At 40.3% G+C, this 12,741-nt stretch overlaps 1 protein-coding gene across 1 annotated transcript in view; it reads right to left on the reverse strand.

The window, feature by feature from the left end:
* Nucleotides 1–12,741, reverse strand: part of usp54b (ubiquitin specific peptidase 54b) — a 206,017-nt gene that overhangs the window by 107,260 nt on the left and 86,016 nt on the right. The window contains exon 6 of the mRNA XM_034193455.1: nt 470–552. Coding sequence (XP_034049346.1) covers nt 470–552 — 83 coding nt within the window. The remainder of the gene's footprint in view (nt 1–469; nt 553–12,741) is intronic.

Here is a 12,741-nt window from a genome sequence, read left to right on the forward strand (position 1 = left end):
AAGTGGCTGGTGAGTGCACATTTAGTGCACCTCAATCTGCAATGGAAAAGAGCTATAGAAATGCAGTCCTTCCATCAGATAGATGGCTACTTTCGAGAGGAGGGGACAGTCCAGTTGCCTTCCTGGGTGCTTGCCATCCAGGACGAACAAGGGTTCCATACTTTGGAAGATTTGGCGACATGCGGCCCTAGCGTATGTTCCGCAACCTGACCTGGAAAAGCATCATGTAACAGCTCGCCCCGGTCATGCATATGCTAGACTGTACGTGCCCACACTGTACACGTGCCTGTGTGTGCTTGTGCTCACAGCTCAATGTTCAGCAGGGACCTGCACAAAGATGACAAGAACCAGCCCAACTTCATTTTACTGCCACCCACAATGCTGACAAATTTACTGCAGTGTGTGTGAGTGCACGCGTGTCTGTGTGTGTGTGTGTTTGTGTGTGTGTGGGGGGGGGGGGGGGTCTTACCAGAGGGATGTGGTGGAAATGTAATGAACCATTTGAATGAAGGGCAGTGGGTCCGACGTGGCTCCACAGCTGTTGCACACACACTGCAAACACAAACACACCTTGAGTTTCATTACTGCACATCTCTTTCTTTATGCGTTTGTGCATACGCTAACGCATCAAAACACAATAGGTGACACCATCCAATGTGTTTTCGATGCGTTGCGACAATCTTGCAAGAAGGAATGCAATGCAGAGGTACATCTCAGAGGTGCACCGCCTCAGGATCAAATTGGATTAAATACAACTGCACAAATGCTCTCACCTTTGCACACACAGATGAAGAGTGTGCCAAGAACAGAGGAGAGGCTAATGCTAATGACATAAATGTTGGAATATCTTCAAATGGGGGACTCGTGCACTGCCGTCCACTTCAGCCCTTGCAGCAGTGGCCTAATGGTGGAGCACTGATCAGCACTGCCAACTTCTCTCTGTGGGGATTATACATTCTTCACCTCGTTTTTATGGGTTCTTTCTGGGTACTCCAGCTCATACTCACAAATATAAACAGCGAAACTATTCATAATCAATTCAGTCACAATCACTGCCAAAGAGTTGATGTTTTCACCACTGTTTGTCTGTGTCTTTGTTGGTCTGCAAGCAGGATAAATCAAAAAGTAATGAAACAGAGTTCAATGAAATTTGGCAAGCAGATAGATCATCTCCAAACACAAAAAATAACGCAATCCTAAAATTCGGTGTTTCGCAGTTGTGAATCTCATGCTGTCTGGTGGTACATGACTCACGCGAGAGGTCAGTTTCAGCAGAGTTCCAGTGTCAGGAGCTCAGCACTCACAGTGTAAACGCATCTCGTGAAGTACGGACAATAAGACAACAAGGGGCACAGCAGAAGTCCATCGCAGGTGCTACACCTCCTCTCGATAACCCTCTCAACTTGGGAGAATGTATAATTATCATAATCGCCTGTGAACTCGCTAAATTAACGCAATCCACATCCTCGCTTTGTCATTGTTTACATGCACTGTGAGACAGCGGAACTCTGCTGGTGCCTCGGCGCATTCTGGGAAGTGCAGGCGGCCACTAGGGGTATTATGGGAAACGCTGAAACACCGAATACCCTCAGCTGTATGACCATGGTGTTCTTTATAATTTGCAGTTGTTTAATTAATTATTAATATCCTAGACACACATGCCAAAAAGCATTATGGGAAAATGGAGCTTCCTGTCATCAGTGGTTGGTTGGTTTCTAAAAACCAACACACAAGTTACTGTGACGTGTGTTGTTTTTTTACAAATAAATCTGTATTTGTAAATATGTCATACTTTTCATATGTTAAAAAAAGGAAATGTGAAAACTGAAAATTCTGTTTAAGTGTAATTCAGCACATATAGCAAATGTGTGGCAACTGGCATTCACACTCCCATCCAGCAGATGGCAGAGTTCATGGCAATGTGAATACCAATTACCACGCATTTGCTATATGTGCTGAATCACACTTAAACAGAATTTTCAGTTTTCAAATTGCCTTTTTTTACTAATGAAAAAAAGACATATTTACAAATACAGATTTATTTGTAAAAACCAACATACGCATTACAGTAACTTGTGTGTTGGTTTTTAGAAACCGACCAACCACTGATGACAGGAAGTTCCATTTTCCTATAATGCCTTTTGGCATGTGTGTCTGTAAATGCTAAAACCTTCAAAATTAGTGCATTACTTTAAAACTAAAAGATATAGCTGATATTTTCACTTTGTAAAAACGACAGAAGTGATGTTAATTTTGATAACCTGTCTGGAATTAGTTTGTTTAAAAGTTTTTACCATAAGTCAAAACTGCCTTGCTGTGCATGACTCCTCCGACACGTCTGCATGACCGTATGACTGTGAAAATAAATGATTCTCTCTCTCTCTCTCTATCTCTAACTCTATCTCTATCGCTCCCCTTTCTTTCTGGTCACAAGGTCTCTTTTTCTGAGAGAAGGCTAATCTTAGACAGAAGCGCTGGCTCGTTGTTGTTTGTGATTGGCTTTGAATTTACTCAGAAGTATCACTAGCTGCCAGTGTACTGGAATCAATACTAAAAGTTATTGATTTAGCTTTTAGCTAAAACCTCCACTAATTTTTTTTTTAGGGGTTTATCGGTTTAGCTTTATAAAAGTTAACTTTTCAGCAGATTAACGGTTATCGAAACTAACTTTTTGGTTAGCTGTGTCCACCACTGAAAACATGCACATAAACACACAATGCAAAGCAATTTTGAAGAGACCCACAGATGACATTACAGTGCAGCTCTACTCTGATTGGGTGTCACGCCCACCACTCAAAAACAAAACTGAACAGATTAAAACAGAATGTGACTTTTTGACCTCTTAAAATAGATCAAGGTTAGCCATCTTTGAACTTGTCCAAGGTCTGTGTCCCAAGAATGTTCCCTGTCAATTTGAAGACTCTCGCAGTAATAGGACTGGACGTACGCTGAGAACAGATAGACAGACGGACGGACAAATAGCCTTCGCAATACCTGATGGCCATATTTGATGGCCTCAGGTAATGATTACATTTTGGAGGTGACCTGGAAAACATTGTGGAACACGGGTCCAGAAAAATGTTTGGCAGATTGCTGTCAGAGGATGTTGAAGGCAGATGGATCATGTTCTCTAAAATGAGGGATTTAATAGTATGAATTGGACTTGGAGCATATTTTGCATCCAGAAAACGTTTTCAGCATTTAGTAACTGGTCACCTTGGCAGAGATATGCGCTCTGAGTGCCGTCTAGCTTTATTTGCACTTCTATGTAGGTTCCATGTGGTTTATTTTCAGGCCAGTATCACATTTGTTTGTTTTTTTTCACGATACAGTCAGGAAATGTATCACCCTTCGATATAATTTAATAATAATTTTAACCCGAATCTTAATCCTAAACAGAACATTAACTATAACCCCAACACCCCATCGTGTCACCCCAAATTTTGTGATAAAGTCACAAAATTTTTTTGTGACACCATCATGAAAATCTCCATTTTGCGACGGTATCACAGACTAATAGATTAAATCAATTTTGGTGATGCCACCATGATCATGCCATGAATTAATGAATTTATTTGGCACACACAGACCCAAAATAAAGTAAACTCACAAAGAAAACAATCCAACAACACAACCATATCCCATAAGAGTGTAGGCAGAAGCAAAAGCTTATAAATGCCCACACCTTTAACCAAAAAAGTAAAATGTATACATATGCATATAAAAATATAAATATACCCATGATAGCTAATACAAAATATAAATGAATCACTGAACTAAAATTTCAAAACACAAATGTGCAAACAATAGTGCACCATGCACAAACCCCCAAAAAACAAAATCACTAAACCTAATTCATCACACCATAACAAGTAATTAAATGATTTTTATAGAGCCTTTTAAAGCCAACCAAGTTACCAAGTGATTTTATGTTATCCGTGCACAAATTTCAAATATTAACACCTTTAACAGAAACACAATGACTTTTTATAATAGTTTCAGTCTTTGATTTTTGAAATAATAATGTTCCTTGTAAATTATAACTGGGAGTCCCTCATTTTGAACAGATCCTGGACATGTGGTAAAAGTTTACTTTTTACTTTAAACATAATTTGTATTATGCAATAATCAATCAGGTCCCAAACTTTTACAATGTGTAAACAGACAAACAATGGATTTGTTGACTCATGATGTGGTTTATTACTAATAATTCTCATGGCTTTCTTTTGTCATAAAAATATTGACTTTGTATTTGTTTTGTAGGTGGTTCCCCAAACTTCAATACAATAGGCCATGTACAGAACAAGTAATGAATGCTATAAGGTAACTAATGAGTGTTGGGGGAGGAAGTCTTGTGCTTTATACAAAATGTCAATGGCTTTTGACATTTTTGATTTAAAATAATTTATATGTGCTTTCCAACTCAATTTATCGTCAATGAAAACCCCAAGAAATTTAGTTTCATTTACAAGTTCAATTTCAATATAATAAATTTCTACATAAATTCCTGGGTTTATTTTCAAATATGATACACTTTGTTTTACCAAAATGAAGCAATAATTTATTTGACTCAAACCATTCTTCAAACTTCTGTTTGTTTCTGTTTCCATCGCGTCCAGAACCTGTCCCAAATGATCCCCACTACCAAACACAGTTGTCATCAGCAAATAAAATGCAACTCACAAACTTAGAAACCAAACATATGTCATTAATATATAAAAGAAACAGCAAAGGCCCAAGGACTAAGCGCTGGAGAACCCCAAACGTGCACTTCAAAAATTCAGAATTTATCCCACCAATATGAACACATTCCTACCTATTGTGCAGATAACTATCCAATTGTGAGCTAATCCTCTGATACCATGCTTCCATAATTTATCCAATAATATGGTGTGATCTATGGTATCAAATGCTTTCTGTAAGTCAGAAAAAAACAACCCTACCCTATATTGTTTGTTTTCAATTGCATTCATAATATGTTCCACAAAATCAGTTACCACAAATGAAGTAGTACGATTTTTTTTCGAAATCCATTTTGCTGCTCATTTAGTATGTGATGTTTGGATATGTGCCATGAGATTGGATTGTTTATTGTATACCTTTGGAAAACAGCACCGCCTCCATGCACTGTGGGGAGTTTTCATGTCTTGCCATCAGTGGCACCTATCTTATCCTGTGGCCAACTTATTATCCTAGTTTGGTACCTGATGCCTGGTAGGGCGTATGCATTGATGGCTCAGATCTTATTCCTACCATTGCACTGCCTTCTCAGTGCCTGTTTTAGCTTCTGCAGATATTTGGCTGTGGCTGACCTTCTTGCATCTTCATCATGGTTCCCACTGGCTTGTGGAATTCCCAGGTACTTCTACCTGTCCAGTATTGTCCCCTATCCTGCCTTCTGGCAACTCCACCCCCTCCGCTTGGATCACCTTCACTTTCTTTGCCACCATTCAGCCACATTTATCCAATCCGAGTGACATCCTGATAACTAGATATGATTTTAAAAAGCGATGGAACCAAAATCACAACATGAATAATGGCAGCAGCATGATGCGCCCCATTAATTAGCAAGAGAGATTAAAAAGAGTGGCAACAGCACAAACGACACATTGATGCTGTCTCATCAACTGTCTCATATTGAGGGAGACGAGCAAATGTTCACACAAAAAAACAAGCTGCTAATTTATCTCAGTGCAACAAAGACCCAGTGTCTTGGTTTTCTCGCTCGTCATCGGCGGTGCTCACAGGGATGTGCTGCTGATTGGATAAAGTGGTCACAGTTTGTATCAGCTCCTCGTCCTGGGGGTAATAGCTCCCTCTTTGTTTGATTTATGCAAACAAAGCCTTCATTGTCCCTCTGCACTGCTGCTCAGACTCTGTGTTCATCAGTTCTCAGAGGTAGTGGATTTTTCATATCAGTTCAGGAAACAGATGCACACAGATCAGCAGTTCTCCTTCACCCAGGATGGGAAACGTGCAAATGCATGGGACAGAAACATAGAATATTCCCAGCTAGCAATCGAATGCTGCCTGAATATTGCATTAAATGGGATTGGGTAGTAATGGATTACATGTATTTGGAATTATGCAATCAGATTACAAAACAAGTATTTATATCAGTTCACACTGGAAAAAAGTAATAAGATTATATTTATATTATAAATATAATATTTGCTATATCAATGATTAAGCCTGTCTATAGGGCTGCCACAACTAGTCGACTAGTCATGATTATGTCGATTTTCAAAACAGTTGGCGACTAATTTAATAATCAACGTTGTCATTTATTTTTTCAGCTTTGTTTTTCTCTCAAAACTGCTGCTGGATCTTCCGCTGCCTTTCTGTCCTTGACGCACATGCACAGTAGTTTTAATTTGGGTCAGCCATGATGTCACCAGAAAAGTTATGTCCAAACAATATCATAGCTTGCCAGCAATGAAGTTCAGAAGTTTGGCAGCATTTTAACCAAATTAAAGAGAAAAACAGGCAATGCAAAATCTGAAAGGCAGAACTTTCCTTCCACAGCTGTATAACAGCGATGCAGGAACATCTGAGATGGAAACACATTGTAGCTGATTCTGACGAAGAGAGACAGTTGTCTCGGTAAACTAATTGGCTAGTTAGCCGCTAACGTCTATAGTGAGCTACTTACTTATATTGATAGCTGTAAACATTAACATTAACGATGATGATGTAATTAGCTTTAGCACATATATGTGTTTGCTGTAAGGTTATAACAGTGATGTCATGTTTGAACAGGAAAAGTGATAAAGCTAATGTTTTATAACACTATGTTACTGTTGTGTGGGCCGCTGAAGAGGAGGTACTGCTGGCCCACCACCATCAGAGGGCGCCCTGCCTGGAGTGCGGGCTCCAGGCACCAGAGGGCGCTGCCGCCTTATGGGAGCAGCCTGGGTGACAGCTGTCACCCATCACCGGACACAGCTGTTCCACTCAGCACAGAGGTATATCAGGAGGACGGCGTCTCCACCTCAGTGCCGAGATATCGCCTTTAGACGAAGGTAACGTTCTCTGCATTTATATTCTGACTAAATAGCTAACAGATTTGTTAAACCTTTTCAGGACAGCTGAATTGCTTAGATAAGTACTCACCTGCCTGTCATACTGTAACTGGAGGTGGAGGCGGCTTCTCCCCTCTCCGTTGCTGGGTGCTGTCGCATCCACGCCTGTGTTGTTGCTCTCTCCCGCCAGCAATACCGGATCCGACGAGCGGAGGCAGTGGCCACCTGGGAATTCGGGACTTGGCGGTTCCAGTATTTCCAGGGTTCGGTGGCAGAGGAGATCTGGGTGGTTTCGGTTCGACTGAGACGGACGTCTCCTACCTTCGAGCCTGCCCACACGACACCAGCGGATTCGACCCCAAATTGTGATTGTTGTATTCATTGTGCTCGTTTCACAATAGTAAACCTTGTTATTCACCTTCCTCCATTGTCCGTTCATTGCGCCCCCTGTTGTGGGTCCGTGTTCCTACACTTTCACAACAGTTACAGTGCTAAAAAGACATGTTCCTCTTCAATGGATGACTTTGTTACCAAGTAAAAGTTGAATGAATTATCATCTTAATTGTCTTTATTTTTAGTTAGCACATACCTTAAACATTTCAAGCTTGAAGCTAATGATGGTTATATAAGAGCAGCTGCATGCTGGTGCAATAAGCCGCAATTTACGTATGATCCGAGTAGTCGACTAATTGTTGACTAGTCCATTAACAAAATAACCGTTTGTAGCAGCCCTATGTTACCGATTTTTGATAACTGCGTGTCACAGATTTTGGGAAAAAAATAATAATCTGATACCCAATCGGGGCCTGAAGCTGAGCGCTATCAGTGATAACACTGCAGAACACTGACCAACTGGGAAAGTTTCAAACCTGTTCTTTAAAAAAAAAAAAAAAAAAAAAAAAAAAAAAAAAAAAAAAAAAAGTTGAGTTGGTCTGGTACCATCCAGTGAAAAAATACCCTAAGAATATGATCACGCAACAGACCAAGCACTCACAGCACAACAAATACATTCTTTGTACACTAAATCTGGATCACTCTCTGACTCTGGACCAAACTACACCTTGCATCAGGAACACTGATCTTTAATCCAAATCTATGAACAGAAGATCTGTATTGAGGATCAAGGAATCAGTCCCAAGGAGTGGATCCTAAAATTTCACCCTCATTGTTGTACACTATGGATGGCTGTGATCCTCTAGTCATCATCTAAGCATCAGGATTAAATATCAAAGAATAAATACCAAAAGCAGTAAGAAGATCAAAGGAATAAGGATCAAAGCTGAAAGAGCAAAGGCAGACTTGAGCCACAATTTTCAATTCAATTTATTTTCATTTATATAGCGCCAAATCACAACAGAGTTGCCTCAAGGCACTTCACACAAGTAAGGTCTAACCTTACTAACCCCCAGAGCAGCAGTGGTAAGGAAAAACTCCCTCTGAGGAAGACACCTCAAGCAGACTAGTCTCAAAGGGGTGACCCTCTGCTTGGGCCATGCAACAGACACAATTCACAAAACAAATATATAAGAAATGCTGTTGGTGCACAGGACAAGAGGGTTTTCAGCACAAATACCACACCCATCTCTGGATGGAGCTGCACCTTAAACAGCGAGAATAAACAGAATCAGGCATCAGAAAGACAAGAAATACAGTACAATTTTCCAGGATTAAACAACAAGAAAAACAGGATACTAAGGTGATCACTGGGTACTAGCCCTAAGCTTTGCTGAAAGACCCAGAATTTAGGTAAAGTTGAGGCCGCGGCACACTCCGTTTCCTAATAAAAGGAATTAAAAGAATAAAAAGAGCAGAACTATACTATGCCAGTATGCTAGCCATACGAAAGGGAAGATAAGTGCGTCTTAAGTCTGGGCTTGAAAGTCTCCACAGAATCTGACTTTTATTGACGCAGAACAGGGGCACGATAAGAGAAATCTCTATGAGCCACAGACTTCTTATTCACCCTAGGGACACAAAGTAGTCCTGCACCCTGAGAACGCAAAGCCCGGGCCGGTACGTAAGGTTTAATTTGGTCAGCTAGGTAGGGAGGTGCCAGTCCATGAACAATTTTATAGACTTGTAGCAGAACCTTAAAATCTAATCTCACTGGGACAGGAAGCCAGTGAAGAGCATGCCAAATGTGGTCGAACTTTCTGCTTTGTGTTAAAAGTCTGGCTGCAGTATTTTGAACCAATTGGAGAGCCCTAATGCTGGACTGCGGTAAACCAGAAAATAGAACATTGCAGAAGTCCAGTCTAGAAGAGATAAACACATGGATCAGGGTGTCAGCATCAGCCATAGACAGGATGGGACGAATCCTCACTATATTTAGCAAGTGGAAGAAAGCAGTCCTCGTAATATTTCTAATGTGGAGGTCAAAGGACAATGTAGGATCAAAAATTACCCCAAGGTTCCTCGCTTTGTCAGTGTGATGTATGACACACAAGCCTAGGTTAAGCGTTAACTGGTCAAATTGATGCCGCTGTCTCACTGGACCAAGAACCATCATTTCAGTCTTATCAGAATTTAAAAGTAGGAAGTTTCTAGACATCCAACTTCTCACTGATGCAAGGCAATCTTCTAAGGATTTTATGTGGATGAGATTACCAGTAGTTATCGGCATGTATAACTGAGTATCATCAGCACAGCAGTGAAAGGTAATCCCAAAATGCTGCAATATGTGCCCAAGGGGTGCTATATAAAGGGAGAAAAGCAGGGGGCCTAAGACGGACCCCTGTGGGACATCAAATTTCATGTCACTAAGGTTAGAGATAGTGTTACTGTACAAAGCATAGTGAGAACGACTGGTCAAGTATGACATCAACCATGTAAGGGCACTCCCAGTAATGCCAAAGTGATTTTCCAGCCTATCAAGTAGAATATGATGATCCACTGTATCAAATGCAGAACTGAGATCTAACAGCACCAGAACCGTAGTGGTGTCTGAATCCATTGTAAGCAGAAGATCATTCACCATTTTAGTGAGAGCAGTCTCTGTGGAATTATATTTTCTAAAAGCATACTGCAGTGGCTCAAAGAGATTATTCTCAGTAAGACAGTCCACAAGCTGCCATGACACCACTTTTTCCAGAATTTTAGAGCAAAATGATAGATTTGATACTGGCCGATAGTTTTTCAATACATTAGGGTCAAGATTAGGTTTCTTAAGTAATGGTTTAATCACTGCAGATTTGAAACATTTAGGAACAGATCCAGAAGTTAAAGAAAGATTAATAATTTCCAGCACAGTTGGCCCAAGAGTGGGCCACAGGTAAAAGTTTTTTTTTTTAAACAATTTTGTTGGTAAAGGATCAAATAAGCAGGTTGTGCTTTTTTGTTGACATTACAAGTTTTGTCAGCATGCCTAGAGAGATACTCTCAAATTCTGTAAATCTACATAATACCTCAGTAATGGCGCCCACCTGAATAGGTGGGTGTAGTGGCTGGGTTGAGGCATGCTGGGATGTTTAACCTAATGTTTTCTATTTTCTTCTCAAAGTAATCCAGGAAATCTTGTGCTGTAAAAGGAGAGCGAACTACAGGTGGTTGTCCATGAATAAGTGTTGCCACTGTGTCGAACAAGGACTTTGAGTTATGCTTGTTTTTGTTGATCAAATCAGAGTAATAGGTCCGCTTTGTAGCCAGTAATGCATGCTTATAGTCTAAGATAGCGTCACGCCACGCAAGGTGGAATACTTCTAATTTTGAACTACGCCATTTCCGTTCTAGAACTCTAGCCTTATGCTTGAGGTCACGCAGGTAATCACTGAACCAAGGTGACTGGGTTTTGGGGGAGCGTGGTTTTAACACAGCTGGCGCAATCATGTCGAGTGCAGTTTTAAGCACAGAGTTTAAACTATCCACAAGACTGTCTACTGATTGGGTATTTGCCAAATGTGAAGCTAAGACATCAGGTAGTCTAGCTTCGAGTTCAGTCTTAGTTGAGGAGTTGATGCATCGCCGTAGTGATATATAAGGTTGTTGATCCTCTAAACACGGCAGCGAAACTGTAAACTTAATAAGTGAGTGATCACAAGGGCGCAATTTAGAAATAGAAATTGGGGGAACAAAGTGCGAGGCCCGCAAGGCTGAAGCCCATAGGCCAGGGGTCTGGGGGCCTAAAGCGGCCAACGGTTTCTAGATAAGCTCAGATACATTCTGAGCATCCAGAACAGTAATTTTAATGTTTTGAGAAGACCATAAAGTGGACACCATTTGACTTATGCAATTTGAAACTGTGGATATAAGTACTTTATTCTGAGAATAGCCAGCATTGATTTTATTAATATCCTGGTGTAAATAAGGTATCACATGTGTAGAACTCAAAAAGAATCATAAGTTGAGTTTTCATTAAAAAAAAAAACAACTGCAATGTGGTAAAATGTATTCATAAATATGAAAGAACAGGCTCTTAATAATTATTAACTATTGCATACTGTATTTTTTTGTCAAGATTTGTTTTTGCATAAGTTTGAAAAAACAACAGATCATAAGTTTAGGATAAATTACTTATCATGAATTTAATTTTCGAAGTGGCACTAATGGCAACACTCATACTGAACATAATTTCGCTTGCATAGACTGATTTTGGAGATCAAGCAATAATTGCAGATGGGCTTTCTGAGGTCCCACATAGCTTTTCTGATTTTCTTTTCTAACTTTTAGAATTTAGTAAATTAGCATACAGTCCATTGATACTTATGTGTAGAGACACTAGTCCCTAGAGGCAACTATTTTGGTTTCAAATCTGGGCAAATGCAGTCCCACAAAATTCAGAATGTGACAAACAAGAAACAGGTGTTGTAAACAAGTCAATGCTGCTAAAAATACAAACTTGCAGAAACAAAGATACCATTCTGACATGGTTTTGCACATAAGACTGACATGGTTTGCACATAAGACTGGCATAGCATGTTTCAAGTACAAACATATGTCAGAAGGTGGGGGGGACATACCATATTCTGTCCCCCTGGTTGAAAAGGTGGGGGGGACATGTCCCCCCTATCTGCCACCAAATTGCGCCCATGCGTGATCAGAGGCCACTGATTTAAGAGGCATGATATCAATATTCGTGACAGCAATACCACATGCAAGAACCAAATACAGGGTATTTCCACTAATGTGCACTGCCGAAATCCTAATGCATCCACAATTTCCATAAATGATTTGCAGAGGGGATCAGAAGGCTTATTTATATGAATGTTAAAGTCACCAATGATGAGAATGTTATCTGCGCTAGTTGACAAGTTAGAGATGATCTCACCAAATTCATCTAAGAATTCAGAATATGGGCCAGGAGGCCTATATACAGTGACAAAGTAATACGGCTGAATTTTATTTAGGTTTGAGACATTCCACACGCGTTGTAGGTAGCAGACATGAAATCTTTAATATTGCTGGAATTTCAACATCATCCAATGTAGTAATGGGTACAAAGCATGTCCCTCTATGATTTTTATGGACACATCTACGAAAGCAGGCCACAGTCTCAACTTGTTGAATTTCCCTCCCTGTCAGATAAACTGCACTATCAACATAGTGGATTTTCTGCACTAATTTCCCGCTAAGCTAATGGATTCCACACCCACATTTGTCATAAGCCTTGCAGGGTCTCTAATCACCTGCTCCGTGGCCTGCTGTAAATTCCTAGTGTTACCCTCCCTGTAGAGTTCTATCTATGTTCGCAGACAAGATGGCGGCGCCTTCCCCAGTAGCGTGG

The sequence above is a fragment of the Thalassophryne amazonica genome, chromosome 18, assembly GCF_902500255.1.
Source record: "Thalassophryne amazonica chromosome 18, fThaAma1.1, whole genome shotgun sequence".
NCBI classification, from domain to species: domain Eukaryota; kingdom Metazoa; phylum Chordata; class Actinopteri; order Batrachoidiformes; family Batrachoididae; genus Thalassophryne; species Thalassophryne amazonica.